We start from the raw sequence: 16,050 nt of genomic DNA on the forward strand, positions 1-16,050 counted from the left end.
AGGTGAGGGTCCTGCTCTGGCATGTCCCGCCCCTAGTCCATCTCCTCTGTCCTGACAGTGTTGTCTCTCCGTGCCGACATCTGTGGTAAACGCAGCCAGGTCGAGCTCCTAAAGCTGCCAGACTCCCTCTTCTCAAGGCCAGGCGAGCATATTCTGTTTTCCACTGTTACTTTTGGCCACTCTATGTCCCCTCCTGGAGGACATTATAGTACACATAGAAGCTGTAACTAAGTTCACTCACAAGCCTTAAGTAACATAAAATGACATAGAAATAAAGAAAAACTCGGAGGGACCTCTTGTAGAAAAGCATACTGTTACTATTTGCAAGTTATCTGTAACTACTCTCTCCCCTTCACTTTGCTACGCCAGCCTCTCTTTGCCAGGTACTTTGATTTTTTTTTTTTTCTTTTGCCTAGGGTACTTTGATTTTTCATTTGAAAGAGGATGTTTTAGATAGCATATATCCAGAAAAAGCTACCTACCTCCAATTGTAAAAAAAATACATTGGCATTCTCATGAATCAAAATCTCTTAGTAGAGTAGAACGGTGGTGGTTACCAGGAAGGGGGTGGGGAGGGATGGGAAGATTTGGTCAAACGGTACAAACTTCCAGATGAATTAAGTTCTGGGGATATAATATACCACATGGTGATTAGAGTTAATAATACTGTATTCTATACTCAAAAGTTGCTAAGAGGCTGTATCTTCAAACTTCTCATCATTAGAAAGAAATGATAATTATGTGAAGTGATGGAGATGTCAGCTAACACTATGGTGGTCATCATTTTGCAATATGTAAGTGTATCAAATCAACACGTTTTACAACTTAAACTTATACAAGGTAGTATTTCAATTATATCTCAATAAAACTGGGGTGGGAGAACACATGTAATAAAGGGTTCTACTGACTTTCTATGCTGTGAACATGTTTTATCAGTGAGCAGATATGCTGCCCAGTAGGTGTTAAAGGACAAATGTAATTAAGATGTGCTACTTGGGGGGGAAAAAAACCTCTTATGAATCTGATTAGAGTTAATTCATTTTCTAAAAGTCTGATCATACCTGAAGCTATAAAACTGGTTTCTTAAATATACATATTTGAAGACTGTATTTTGCATCCTCAGGAAGCCCACTCTGAAACAATTTGGCACTCTTGTGCACCACAGTACTATCAGTTGGAAGAGATGTGTAGAGACAACCCAGCTCTACATCTAGTTGTACAAATTGTTTTGGAATTAGTGGGAATTGGTTGAGTTTATGAAGAATCCCAATATCCCCTAAATTTTGTTCTTTAATCAAACATTAGAACTATATCAAGGAGTTCTAATTGATTGGATGGCCTTTGAGAAATGATTCAGTCTTTACTGTATTTATTTATCAGTAATAAATGTTATTTTTAAAATTATTATGCTTAAAAAGAGATTTAGGATACCTATATAAGTATCATAAAGCTAACAAAATCACTCTAGTCAGAATATCTTGAGTTCTTTAGATTTCAGATCCATTATATGGGATATATACATCTTGATTCTCTACTGGGCATAAAGCAAAGCCAAGAAATTTGGGTGTAGATTTTTTTAAATCTATAAATATAATGACCTATATAGATTATATAGTCACACCTATATAGTGCAGCTAGTCTTTTCTTTCGTTATTTAGAGAAGCTGTTTTTTTTAAACTGACCTATAGTTGATTTACAATGTTGTATTAGTTTCTGCTGTACAGCAAAGAGATTCAGCCATATATATATATATATATATATATATATATATATATATACACACACATATATATATGTATGCATTCTTTTTTATGTTCTTTTCCATTATGGTTTATCATAGGATAATGAATCTAGTTCTCTGTGCTATACAGTAGGACCTTGTTGTTTATCCATTCTATATATAATAGCTTACATCTGCTAATCTCAACCTCCCACTCCAGCCCTCCTCCACCCCCCTCCCCCTTGGCAACCACAAGTCTGTTCTCTATGTCTGTGAGTCTGTTTCTGTTTCATAGATAGGTTCATTTTTGCCATATTTTAGATCCCATATGTAAGTGTTTCATATGGTATTTGTCTTTCTCTGTCCGACTTACTTCACTTAGTATGATAATCTCTAGGTCCATCCATGTTGCTGCAAATGGCATTATTTTCTTTTTTATGTCTGAGTAGTATTCCACTGTATATATGTACCACATCTTCTTTATCCATTCATCTGTTGATGGACATTTAGGTTATTTCCCTATCATGGCTATTGTGAATAGTGCTGCTGTGAGCATAGGGGTGCATGTATCTTTTTGAATTACAGCTTTGTCTGGATATATGCCCAGGAGTGGGATTGCTGGATCATATGGCAACTCTATTTTTAGTTTTTTGAGGAACCTCCATACTGTTTTCCATAGTGGCTGCACCAACTTACATTCCCACCAACAGTGTAGGAGGGTTCCCTTTTCTCCACACCCTCTCCAGCGTTTGTTATTTGTAGACTTTTTTAATGATGGCCATTCTGATCGGTGTGAGGTCATTCCTCATTGTAGTTTTGATTTGCATTTCTCTAATTAGCAATGTTGAGCATCTTTTCACGTGCCTGTTGGCCACCTGTTTGTCAAGAAGCCATTTTTTAAAATATAGAAAATAGTGTAAAATGTGCCTTTTGCAACTTTCAAAATTGTTTAATAAGTTTGAAAATATTTGAAATAGTATTTTTCAAGGAGATTGGAGTCAGGTTTTACTTCCTCTTTCTATTTGTACAGCAAATACATTTTAAAGTTAAAATTACTTCTGTAATGTCAAAGGAGGAGTAGGAAGTTAACACCAATATCCTTAGGTGGTTTCCAGCGGGTAATTAGTGTTATGGGGTGTTATTATTCCACCTTCCACAGTAACTATTCTTCTAGAATTATTTTCTGGCATATCCTTCGCTTGGGTGATTTGGAGAAATATCCTACAGCAATATTGCTTAATTTATTTTGGCTACAGCATTAAGTTTTGTTTGAACAATAAAGAGGCTAGAAGTTCTTTGAAGAGGTATTATAAGCCAGACTTTAATAGTCAATAGAAGGAGGGGTTGAATATTGATTTAGAGAAGGAAAGATCTATAATAGTTAACTGGTAAATCTTGTAAATCGAATGAGAACAGCAAGTAAATGATACAGGAGCAATGTGGATATCTATTTTATCTAACAGCCAAAGAATATAGGGTTGAACAATTACTGTCTTTAACATTATTCCAAGTGTGATATTTTCCTGAAGGCTATTGAGTATTATTAGCCTGCTATTAAAAACAGAAGATAATTTCCTATTTTGCACACCACTGAATTTATATTGTTTGAAATGAACTGAAATTCTCTTTTCTCTTAAAACTTTTTCTAACATCAAAAGAAACATGAATGGGTTTCAATTTCCATTTGTAACTTATTAACTGCTAATCTGAATAAAATTAAAAATCAATTCAATAATATAGAATTTTAGTGAGTCTACCATTTGCTGGGGATTATGCTAGATCCAGAGGATACAAATATAGTTATGTTATGCTCCTTGCCTACAGGAAACTCACAGGCATATAAACAAATAAATCACAATACTGTGCTGGTAGGGAACCAGGAGAAGCAAGCACAAATGGAAGGAATGATTTACTCAATGAAGAAGTAAGATAAGGATTTCGTGTTGTTGTTTTTTTTGAATTTCTTTTCAATGACAATTTTTTTAGAGCAGTTTTAGGTTCACAGCAAAATTGAGAGGAAGGTACAGTGATTTACCGTATACCTCTGCCTTCACACATCCATAGCGTCCCCCACCAGAGTGGTACATTGGTTGCACTCAATGAACCTACACTGACACATCATAATAACCCGAAGTCCATAGTTTACCTTAGGGTTTATTTTGGTGCTGTACATGCTGTGGGTTTGGACAAATGTGTAATGACATGCATCCATCATCATAGTATCATACAGAGTATTTTCACTGCCCTAAACATCCTCTGGGCTCTCCCAAATCCCAACCCCTAGTAACCACTGATCTTTTGACTATCTCCATAGTTTTGCCTTTTTCAGAATTTCATATAGTTGGAATCATACAATACGTAACCTTTTCAGTTTGGCTTCTTTCATTTAGTAATAAGCATTTAAGATTTTTCCACATCTTTTCATGGCTGGAAGTTTGTTTTTAGCTCTGAAGAATATTCCATTATCTGGATGTACCACAGTTTATTTAAGCATTCACCTACTGAAGGACATCTTGGTTGCTTCCAAGTTTTGACAATTATGAATAAAGGTGCTATAAATATCTGCTTGCAGGTTTTTGTGTGCACATAGGTTTCCAGTTCCTTTGGGTAAATATCAAGAAGCATGATCACTGGATTGTATAGTAAGAGTACATTTAGTTTTCTAGGCTTTTCTCATTTTGAAGGAGGCATGAGCTAAGGCACTGAAGCGTGAAAAGGCACAGTGTATTTGGGAAACCATAGGTATGGCTGGAGGGTGAAGAGCAAGGGGCAAGTGGTGAAATTAAGGCTGGAAGCTTGGCAGGCTCAGAGCCTATCACACCATGCATTTTATTCCATGGAGATGAAGCGCCAGAATAAACTTTTTAATCAGGGACATCATGTGATTGGATTTGCACTTTAGAAAGATTGCCTTGGCTGTACAGGAGAGAATAACTCTGGGTCGGAGGTCAGTTACAGCCTCGAAAACCAGTTTAGACAAGATTTAAACTAAAGCAGTGGAAACGACGATGTAGAGCAAAGGAAAGATGCGAGAGATTCTGCAGTAAGATCGTCAGACTTCAGGGCGGTTAAAGGCCTGGGGGTTAAAGGTATATGGGTTGACACGGGGGTGGGGGAAGGGAAGAGCAAAGAAGGAGTACTTGAGAGTTTTTTAAAAATTTCTGGCAAGGGAGGAAAATCTGGATATTTGATCAAGTCTGACTAACTTAGGGAATAAAGGAAAACAAGGGCAGGGGATGGATGGTTGGAGGGTGACAAAGACTTTCTCATTGGTAGAAGTTTAATTTGGTTTCTCTGAGCCCTCTTCTGTCAAGGCTTCCTGCCCGGGCTCTGTCTTTGGTCTGCCAAGTCCAGTTTTAGCAAGAATCCTGCTGAGTCAGTTTAGAGAGAATCTCCCACCCTTGATATCTGATCACCCTCAGTGTCTAATCACAGGAATCAGTTTTTAGCAGGAATCCTGTGAAAATGGTTTAGCAAGAATCACCCCTACCCTTGGTGTCCCCTCTTAGTAATTTTCCATACACTGGCCCCTCTCACTCTGCTCCTGGGCTATACACATCTCCAGCTGTCTTTGTTGTATTTGCAATTGAGCCCAATCTCTCTCCCCCATTGCAAGTCTTGAGTAAAGTCTTCCTTATCGTTTTAACAAGTACAATTTTTTCTTTAACAATGGGGGGAATCATCTCTTTGTAACTAAAGTTACTTCCATATGCCTCTAAAGTTTAGTTTGTGCATACACCTTCTAACTAGCGTATGGCTAAATAACATGCCTAGATCTTGCACTGCAGGGGTTTATCAGGCATTATGATGTACACAATCCAGCCATTTATGCCCCAAGAACCTAGCAAGCTGGCTTCCTCCCCTTAATTAAAAAAAAGGAAAAAAAAAAAGTGTCAGTCTGACACCCACTATGTGGCAGCTCATACAATTCCTTCCTTAAACACTTTACAATCATCTTGCAGGGGGCTGAAGCAGCAACACTCCCGTGAGACACGGCAAGCCTAGAGGAAAGAGAGACTAACAGTCTTGGGGACACTTTGAGGTTGAGGTCTAGTAAAGACTGCTTTTCTGTTTCTAACCTCAGCTTATTTAAAGGAAGCTATTGTAACCATCCAAATTTGCTGTTGTCTTGATAAATAAAGGAATGGGCATGGCTATGCTCTAAAAAAATCTTTTTTTTAAGGACACTGAAATTTGAATTTCATGCCATTGTCATGTGTCCCAAAACAGACTTTTATTTTTTTAACCATTGAAAATGTAAAAACCATTCTTGGCTTACAGGCGTACAAAATCAGGCGGTGGGCTGCATTTGCCTTATGAGCTGTAGGTCGTTTGCAGACTTGGTAGGCATAAAATGTCAGGATTCAAAAACTATGTGTTAAGTGTGGGACCTGGCGTGGGGCGGTGCGGTAGAGGGACTTCACAGGCTAACTTCTAATACTATAACGTATGTGAAAGCAGTTTCCAGTGATTTTTAGTCCAAGTGGCCAAGCCCAGGAATGGTGACAGCAGCGTGGTAGGGACCGCGGTCCACGCCGCCTCTCCGGGTGTCCGCAGGCGCGTGCACGCAGGCAAGTTTCCGGCCCGCGCTCAACCGGGCTCTACTGCGCATGTCTGGGGAGGGGGCGGAGCGGCGACTGATGGGTGGGCCGAGGTTCCCGCGAGGCTGAGGAGCTCCTCGCCGGTGGGCGTGTACACTGGGGCGGCCCTGCGTCACTTCCGCCGCGGAGGGACGGAGCTGGGGGAGGGTGGCGCCCCGGCTGTAGCTCCGCTGTTTGTGCTGGAAGCTCAGCTGATGCCGGCTGGCCGGCCGAGGGGACGCCCGTGCCGGGAAGAGGCGCGTCGCCACTGCCGCCTAAGTAGTTGCGGCCTGCATTCCCGGTAAGTTGCCCGTGGGGGGCCGGCGGGACGGTAGGCTACGGGAGAGGGCAGCCGGGTGGCCCGGGCACTCGTCTGGGATTCCAGGTCTTCTTATCTCTCCCCGGAGGGCGCTTCCAGGGCGAGAGAGCGGGGAGACGCCCGGCCCCGAGGAGGTCCCCGAATCCAGGCTCCAGGAGGCGGCCGGGCACCGGAAGGAGCCCTCGGGGCCCGGGCCTGATGGGTGCGCGACGCTCTCCGCCTCCTCTGACTCCGTGGGCTTTGCGGGTCCAGACGCGCAGACTGTTTTGGTTTCTCTGGTCCCGCCCCGCGTTGCCTGTCCCACCCCCCAAGCCTCCCAGCCTAGGTTCCCCGAGTCTGCCTGGCTTCCCCTGGGCAGTAGGTTCTCCAGCAGTTCGCGGGAATCTGTTAAAGCGATGTCCCTATTCTTCATCATTCTCCACTGTCGGCGCACCTGGTTTGTCAGCTGCTCCGTGTTTTTAATTATCAGCAGTTTCTTTGTAACCCCACGCACGTTGAATTCTCTTCCGGGCTGCTGTTGCTTCAGGCGGATTCAGGTGCGTGCTTTTTGAAAGGTGAAGTTGTGTGGATCATTGTGTTGCAGTGCTTCCCCTCGCTGTCATGTCTGTCATCGTGCGGGGAGGAACCTGGTTTCTACGCCCAATACAATGATAACTTTCGATAAAAGTGGTGACACCTAGGAAAAACTTGGACGTGGCATGAGGAACTATCACGTAATCCTATTTAAAGTGATGTTTTTAGTTCCAGTAACATCCCAGTTGGTCTGCATCCCAATCTACAGTCCCAATTCTTGAGCTTTCAAAAATTAGTGTATCGAGAAAATGCTGTTAAGACAGTGAAATATTAAGAATTTTGAAATCCGGGAGTTTAAAAAAAGTGTGAACCGAGAGTTTAATGCCGCTTATGAGGCAGGTGTTTCAAACCCATTTCAGTTATTTTGTTAAATGGCTTGTGCAAATTAGTTGTACTTTGAACATAAGAACGTGCTCTTATTTCGGGATTTTTATTAAACTTTTTCTCAGGGTTGCTCATTTTTCTGTTTCTGTATCGGATCTAAATTAAAACCTTGAAAGCATTGTCCTTTTAACAAGTGATGTTGGCTGAAAAGATCAATTTCACTAGCTTGTATATTTACTTGCTTCAATGTACCTTGAGTTGTTTTTTTTGCTTACTAATAATGACAGGATTTGGGCCGAAGGGTACATACTGTCTTGCTTGTGAAACATAAATCTGTGTAAAGGTCATAGTTAGAACCCTTAGCCCAACATCTTCCTATCATGTCTTAGTTCTAACCTTTCTTTCCCATGTCTTGTATTTTACTTTATTCATTATCCTTGCTTTTTAGAAGTGCCATTGCCCTGAGTTTTTCGGGATATCTTTTGTCCTGTGCCTTTTTTGTTTGCTTGGAAGACTACCTCTTCCCAACTCTGCGTGGCAGTCAAGGCTCTACCCTTGTTCTCTCTACACCAGAGTGTTAAAATTTGAAACCCAAGGAATACTTTAGTAGTTCCATGAATATCCTGAAATGTCTTGGAAAATGTAGTGTATATATGCAAATAAGCATTTTTCAAAGAAGAGGAGCTTCTATCAAGTTCTGGGATCCCCAAATTCTCAAGAAGTGTTACTGTACACCCTTCTTCGTTCGGTAAATTCAGTCTTATGGTTTTAGCTGCCACTGTGGTAATAACTCCAAACATTATTCCACAGCCTGTGTTCCTATAGTACATCTCCATTTGAATATCCCACTGTTAACTGCATCCTGTAAATCCAAGAGAGTTTTATTAAATTGGCCCCCTTCCCAGTTATCTCGTATTCACAAATGGCACTCTTCCTGTTTCTCTGTTTAAAAACACTTAAGTTGTCTTGACACCTACCTCTCCTTACCCCGTTCTTTCCTGTTACCAAGCCCTGTGTTTTGTTGTTTACCCCACTTTCAAAGTGTGCCTCAGAGGAGCCCTCGTTTCCAGTATAGTACCTTTACTTTAATTCAAACCCTTGTCACTTCATGGCTGCATTATTGCGATAACTCGGTGAAGTCCTCCATGCATTCATTCTTTCCATCGTCAGCGGAGCCTCCACCTCGAAGTTCCCTTATTTCTTCTACTTAAAACGTCATTCCGTTCTCTAGTGGGGGGGGGGTCTAAGCCTCACTGTTCTATTTATACCTCCACTGTATTTGTACTACCCTGTAAATAGGGAGTCGGGTCTTCCCTGCTCTTTTCTCAGTTGATGATGGCACTTCCCAGTTTACCTTCTTTATCTGTTTGCAATCTAACTTTTGTCCCAGCTGAATTTGCTCTCCAAACCCTTGTGTGCATTTGCTAGTGTTGTGACTTGGGAGCAGTTAAATTCAGCTTCTTGATTTTGTTGACAGCTCTCTCTGTTGAGTAAATTTTACTTGACAACTGTAGTTTCTAGACTACAGTTGTATTAAAATAGGTGTATTAAAATAGGATGATCATGAGATCGTCTTGTTTTCCTTTAATTGTTCCCTTTTTCAAATTTGCTTTATATGCTGTATTTCAATGCCAAGTCGATAGGTGTATTCATAATTGGTCATGAGGATTATCTCTTAATGGAAAGAAACAACGCAGATCCCTTACCTCTAAGATATGTAGCTCTGTCCTCTGCTTGACTCTTAGGCCCATGTCTGCCCTCTTTCCCACGTCTTACTTTCCTTTAACTACCTTATTCTTGCTATTCCTGAATAGACAAAGCTTATTCCTGTCTCCAAAGCCTTGGTTGCTTCTTCCTCTTCCTTGAATGCTTTTTACCCAGAAACTTTTAATAATTTGCTTCCTCGCTTCATTCAGGTCTCCAGTAACATGTCAACTCAATTCTTCTCCTGACCACATCAACTAAAATAGCACTTTCTGTGCCCTTTCTCCACAACCCCCAGCTTTATTTTTCTTCACGGCACTTCTCGGCCTTTTGCTATACATTATATTAGTTATTTGTTTATTAATAAGTTGTCTTTTTCTCCAAGACCTAGGAGACTACCTGAGGTTTAATAAGTAAGTGGATTATTCCTTTTACTATGAAATAGTATCCCTTTTTAATCTCATTTCATGCTTTTGCCTTAAATTTGCCTTAAAGGGCTTTTTGCTTTCTTTTGGTAATATAGGCCTGGCATATATTTTCCCCTATTCCTTTATTTTTAACCTTTCTTTATCATTATATTACAGGAGTGTCTAGTAACTAGTATGTAGCTGGAGTTTTCATTTCTAAAATTTTGCTCTTCCTGTACACTCTTTGTACAGTTCTTTTTTTGTTTCCTTATTTTTGTTCCCTCTATCATTGATTGTTTTAAACCTACTGAATTTTTTTCTATTATTTCTAATCTTGGTTACACGTTTTCCTGTTAGCTATACTTGCTGGTACTCCCTTGAAGTGATTCTTCTTTGACTGTGAGTTAATCTTCAGTGGTGGTTGCTGAGTGTGGGAGTCTCTTGCCGTGAGCTTTGGAAGTGTCCTTCCGTGGTAGGACTCAGTGGACTCAGCAGGGGCCCCGTGGAGTTTGCTAGCTCTGACTACTTTTCATTTGCTTAGGGTTTCTGCACCATAAAGGTAATGTGACTGCAGATCCAGGCATGTGATTCCTCTTCAACTGCGGATTTCCCACTGTTGGGTTTGTTTTTTTAACTTTCTTGTGGTAAAAAATATATCATAAAATTTACCACCTTAACCATTTTTAAGTGTATAGTTCAGTGGCATTCAGTGCATTCATGTTGTAAAACAAATCTCCTGTACTTTCTCAGTTTGCAGAACTGAAACCCTACCATTAAACAACAGCTCCCCTCTGCCCCATTCCTCCAGCCCCCTGTAACCATCATTCTACTCTCTGTCTCTGAATTTGACTGCTCTAGGTACCTCATGTAAGTGGAATCACACAGTACTTGTCCTTTTGTGACTGGCTTATTTCACTTAAGCTCATGTTCTCAAGGTTGATGCATGTTGTAGACTGTGACGGGATGTCCTTCCTTTTTAAGGCTGCATAATATTCCATTGTGTGCATATACCACATTTTGTTTATTTAACTGTCTGTGGACATTTGGGTTGTTCCCACCTCTGCTATTATGAATAGTGTTGCTATGAACATAGGTATACAAATATCTTTTTGAGGCCCTGCTTTCAATTCCTTTGAATATGTACGTAGAAATAGGATTGCTGGATCATATGATAGTTGTAGTGTTAATATTTTGAGGAACTGCTGTACTGTTTTCCATAGCAGCCACACCGTTTTACAGTCCCAGTAACAGTGCTCAGGAGTTCCAACTTCTCCACGTCTTTGCCATCACTTGGTATTTTCTGGTGTTTTGTTTTGTTTTTGGGGCTTAAACAACAGAATTTATTTCTCAGGTATTTTCTGGTTTGTTTTTTTCTTTTGCTTTGTTTTGTTTTTTATACTAGCCGTCCTGATGAGTGTGAGGTGATACCTCATTTGGTTTTGATTTGTACTTCTCTGATGATCAGTGATGTTATTCATCTTTACATATGCTTGTTCACTGTTTGTATGTCATCTTTGGAGAAATGTCTGTTCAAGTCTTTTACCCATTTTTTAATTGAGTTATTTGATTTTTGTTGTTGAGTTGTAGGAGTCCATTATTGGTTTTGAGTATGGCTTTTTATCCACGAGTACTTTAGTTGTATTTTATCATGTTATTTCTGTCTTGGAGATTGTGAGGCTTATTAATTCGGCTTATTACATTGACTGCAAGTCCTGAGGGGTTCAGAAGAGCCAGGAAAGCAGATAGGTTTGCTTCTTTTCTCTCCTTCCCTCTATAAAATTGCGTGTTTTAAAATAATATGCTCACATGTGATTTAGACAGATTTTAGTTCGGACTGTCACCTTCTGAAGAGTCACAGTGGGTTCTTGGTTTCTGTCTTGTTCCGTTACTCCATCTGTCGGCGATCTGCTGGAAGCAGATCTAATGTCATTCCTTTGCTTATCATACTTCATTGACAGTTCGATCTTTACTCTCTTTGGCAAGATTATCAGACCCTTGGTAACCTGGTCCACCGTGTCTTTGCAGTATCCCCTTATACCTCTCGCTCATTCTCTCCAGGTCCTGGAATGAAACCACTACTTGCAATTTTTGCTTATATTGTGTATATTTTCTTAAATGCTTTTTTTGTGTTTGCTTGTGTTTGTTTTTCCCATTATCTAGCATTCTCTCCTTCCCCTCTGATCTTTTACAATGTAATGAATTCCTTTTTTGCTCAGTTTTCAGCATCTTTTTTCAGACTTACCTGGGTATCTACTCTCACCTTGTGTCTTCCATTCACATAGCACCATCTGTTAAAGTGCATTAAAGTGTTTGCTTTTTTTTTTTTAACTACAAAAGTGATACCTGCTCTTTGTAAGTAATTGAGTCTGTCCAAAAATAAAAGTAAAAGCCCTTCTCATTCTCTCTTGATTCCACTTCTCAGCTCACAGGAATTAATAAACAGGTACTTACCCTTTCAGAATCTCTGTGTGTGTGTGTGTGTGTGTGTGTGTGTGTGTGTGTGTGTGTGTGTGTGTGTGTGTAGCCACAGATTTAAACTGCATATATAGGTTTTTGTTTTCTTTTATTACATAATATCTTCGTGTCTACATCTTTGTATCCTCATGTGTGTATGGTATATATGATATTGCAGCTTGCCTTTCTCACTGTACTGTGTATGAAGGATATATAGGCAGGTCATCTCTTCTCCTTAACTGCTGTGTAACATTACATTGTAACTCAGTTTATTGTATGTATGTACCGTAATTTATTTAACCATCCCTTGCTAGAAGAAACTTAGAGTTGTTTTTCAAGCAGTGTGGCAGGGAATGTGTGTACATATCTTTACTCCTATGCAGTTATTTTTGTAGGATAGGTTCTTAATAGTGGAATTGCTAATCAAAGAATATGTGCCTTTAAAATTTTGATAGATAGCATTTAAAATTTCATTAGATACTGTCAGATATTTCATTAGACACTGTCAGGTAGCCCTCTGTGTCCCGTTTCCCCAGGTATTATCAGTACTGGGTATTATCAATCATTTATATTTTACCAATTGAAAGAACAAAATATCTGTTTTAAATGACATTTATGTTGTGGTTATGAACCCCTTGTCTGTTAGAAGTGGCACACAGCTTATTCTAGTCTGACTTCTTTGATTAAATAAGCACTTTGTACTAGACAGTGAAATCTTCCTTACAAGGCTATCTCGAGCTCTAGACTGAAAGTTTCTTGGTATCCTGTTTGTGGTCTTAGCATCTAGCACTATGTCTGGTGTAGAGTTGTGGTCGAACGCGTGCCCAACATACAGTGAGGCCAAGCAAACTGAAATGTCCACGTTTGGAGTGGGAGAAAGGTTTATTGCAAGGGTCATGCAAGGAGAACGGGTGGCTCCTGCTCAAGAGACCTGAACTCTGATGGGTTTCGGGAAAGAGTTTTTATAGGCACAATTTGTGGGGAGGTCTGCAGGGTGTGTGCCCCACCTCTGATTGGCTGGGGTAGCCGGGTGGTGTTCCAGGAATCTCAGCCATCAGCCTTCTGGTTCCAACCAGTCTGGGGTCCTAGTGCTTGTGCTCAGCCTGAAGTTACCATCCTCCACTGGGGTGGGGGCCTGAGTTCCTGTAGAAGAACCCAGAGATATGTACCAGATTGTTCTGTACATTCCCTCAGGAGGAACCAGGACCTGCCCCATCTCTGCACTGTTGTTTCTTTCTGCATCACCGCATTCCCTTAATTAGTGACTGTTTGACTCTGCCCTTTGGAACTCAGGGAAGGTCTAGGAGGCTGAAAGCCTTTTTCCTACAAACAAGAAACTGGGGGCACAAAGGCTTTTGTGCCTGGGAGGGTCCTGCTCAGTTTCAGCCCCCCTTTTCTTTGATATGCCTCAGTCGAGTGGAACAGGTGTTGGAAAGGAAAATAACATTTTAGATAGAGAGGTTAATCATAAACTCAGCAGAGGACCTCGGTTTTAGGGGGACTCAGTTTCAGATTAAATATTCTACAAACGGTTTGCAATGAGTAGGAGTGTAAGACTTGACTCTTGTCTTCAAAGAACTTACAGTCTAGTGTCACATAAACTGTCAAGACTTTAAATAACATAGGAAGGAAGAAAAGCAGCATAATATCTAAATTGTGTCAACGAAAAATTAATCAGTAGATCTAAGAAAGAATTGGAAAATTTTATTTGAGCCAAATTTGGGGATTATAACCTGGGAAGAGCATCTCAGAAAGCTCTGAGAACTGTTCTGCCAGTTAGAAGTCAAGACACAGTTTAAGTTTCTTGAGACAGAGGGCTGTACGTTAAATGATGTATATTGACAATTTACGTAATCCAGATTTAAGTGCCATCGTGGTGAATCATGTGACCCTTTACAAGATCAAGAAGGAATGCTCTGTCTTCGTGATGCTAGGAGAATGTTGCTGTATGATTGAGCAGGTATTCCTGCTGATGGGGGAGGTCTGGTCAAGTCATGATACAGGTGCACCATGCACAGTGGGGGGAGAGGGGAGGCCAAAGGGCAGAGAAGAATTTTTCTGATTAAATTTTTCTTGTCTTGCCATAAATATGAATTTTTTTAAAATAAATTTATTTATTTATTTATTTATTTATGGCTGTGTTGGGTCTTCGTTTCGGTGCGAGGGCTTTCTCTAGTTGTGGCGAGCTGGGGCCACTCTTCATCGCGGTGTGCGGGCCTCTCACTATCGCGGCCTCTCTTGTTGCGGAGCACAGGCTCCAGACGCGCAGGCTCAGTAGTTGTGGCTCACGGGCCCAGTTGCTCCGCGGCATGTGGTATCCTCCCAGACCAGGGCTTGAACCCGTGTCCCCTGCATTGGCAGGCAGGTTCTCAACCACTGCGCCACCAGGGAAGCCCCCATAAATATGAATTTTATTTCACAATTGCATGTTAAGTTTTGTGCTGTAGGAAACCTTATCTATTGGGTAGCTTCTCTAAATTAGTTTTCAGATTAGTTTTCATGAAACATCCTACTACTCACTAGTTTTTCATTGACTTCCGTAATAAAAGATGACTGGTTTTCTTTTCGCTTAAAAGTGAAATCTATTTTGCCATAATGAAAATATATTATCCTATCTTCTTTGGAGACAAGTTGCTGAGTTTAGTTCAAGTAGTAATTTACCTTGAATCCTAATTTTTTTTTTCTTGCATTTCAGATAAGACCATGAATTATGGCATTTCTTAAATGAAGCATTCAGGAATGAAGTGAAAGTCATAACATATAGAAAATAAATGATTTTTAAATTATGTCTGTTAATTTGACTATAGGTCTATATTATATTTACCTCCTTAGTAATGCGAGAAGTCTTTGTGGGAAGCAGAGGAGCAAGCAGCTGCCTTTCTTGTGCTCGCCTAAACGTTTCTGGAGGATAAGCCACGTCAGTCTACAAAGAGGTTTTCATACAAGCAAAATAAGATGTAAATGGACAAAAAGTGAAGCTCATTCTTGCAGTAAGCACTGTTACTCTACAAGCAACCATGGTTTACGTTTTGGAATTTTGAAACTTAGCACTTCTGCTCCCAAGGGACTTACAAAAGCGAGCCTTTGTATGTCCCGTATTAAAAATACTTTGAACTCTGTTTCGAAGGCTGTTTTTGGCAAGCAGAATGAAATGATCTCTCGTTTAGCTCAACTTAAGCCAAGTCCTCAAATATTAAGAAAAGTGTCAGATAGTGGCTGGTTAAAACAGAAAAACATTAAACAAACCATCAAATTTCTGAAAAAATACAGCAACAAATCAGCAGAAAAGGGTTCTTTTGCAGCAAAGGAAAGCCACGTTATGGAGAAAGAAGATATAGGTAAACAAAGCCTTTTTCATTACACGAATAATCTAACCACAAAATTTGGAGAGTCATTCTACTTTTTATCAAGTCATATTAATTCATACTTCAAGCGTGAGGAAAAAATGTCTGAACAAAAGGAAAATAAAGATTTCCAGGACAAATCAGAACTTGAACTTAAAAAGACTGAAGACGAGGAACCCAGTTCTCCAGATCCTGGCGTCCTGACTGATAAGAAGCTGGGCTCAGAAGCTTCTTTATGTTCTGAGGACAATGCTGCAAGTCCCAGTGGGACGCCTGAGGTTCTTCCCATTTCTACTAAACAAAGTATTGCTAACTTTCTTTCTCGTCCTACTGAAGGTGTACAAGCTTTAGTAGGTGGTTATATTGGTGGACTTGTCCCCAAACTAAAGTATGATTCAAAGAGTCAGTTAGAAGAGCAGGAAGAGGCGATGAAAGCTGAGCAGGCCATCAGCAAAGACAAAAATGCAGAGGAGAAAAGGCGGTTATCTCTTCAGCGAGAAAAGGCAAGTCGTTATTCAGCGTGGTTTTAAAATTAAGTTTTAATTTTTGTCGAATTTCTAAGTTGCGTTTCCTAATGGGACCTAAGACACTTTAATCATCTGTTGGTATCACTGGAGCAGTTGCA

At 40.3% G+C, this 16,050-nt stretch overlaps 1 protein-coding gene across 6 annotated transcripts in view; it reads left to right on the top strand.

Annotated features, from left to right (window-relative positions):
* Nucleotides 1–16,050, top strand: part of LOC309632334 (calcium-independent phospholipase A2-gamma) — a 142,712-nt gene that overhangs the window by 72,781 nt on the left and 53,881 nt on the right. Inside the window, exons 1-2 of one of the 6 annotated variants that reach the window (XM_082399769.1) lie at nt 6,413–6,601; nt 14,914–15,928. In XM_082399769.1, coding sequence (XP_082255895.1) covers nt 6,516–6,601; nt 14,914–15,928 — 1,101 coding nt within the window. In that variant the 5' untranslated portion in view covers nt 6,413–6,515. Of the gene's footprint in view, nt 1–6,412; nt 6,606–14,776; nt 15,929–16,050 lie in introns of those variants that run through there. The other 5 variants (XM_082399765.1, XM_082399766.1, XM_082399767.1 and 2 more) reach the window with 5 other exon arrangements.

The sequence above is a fragment of the Balaenoptera borealis genome, assembly GCF_965194805.1.
Source record: "Balaenoptera borealis genome assembly, chromosome: 7".
Lineage (NCBI taxonomy): Eukaryota > Metazoa > Chordata > Mammalia > Artiodactyla > Balaenopteridae > Balaenoptera > Balaenoptera borealis.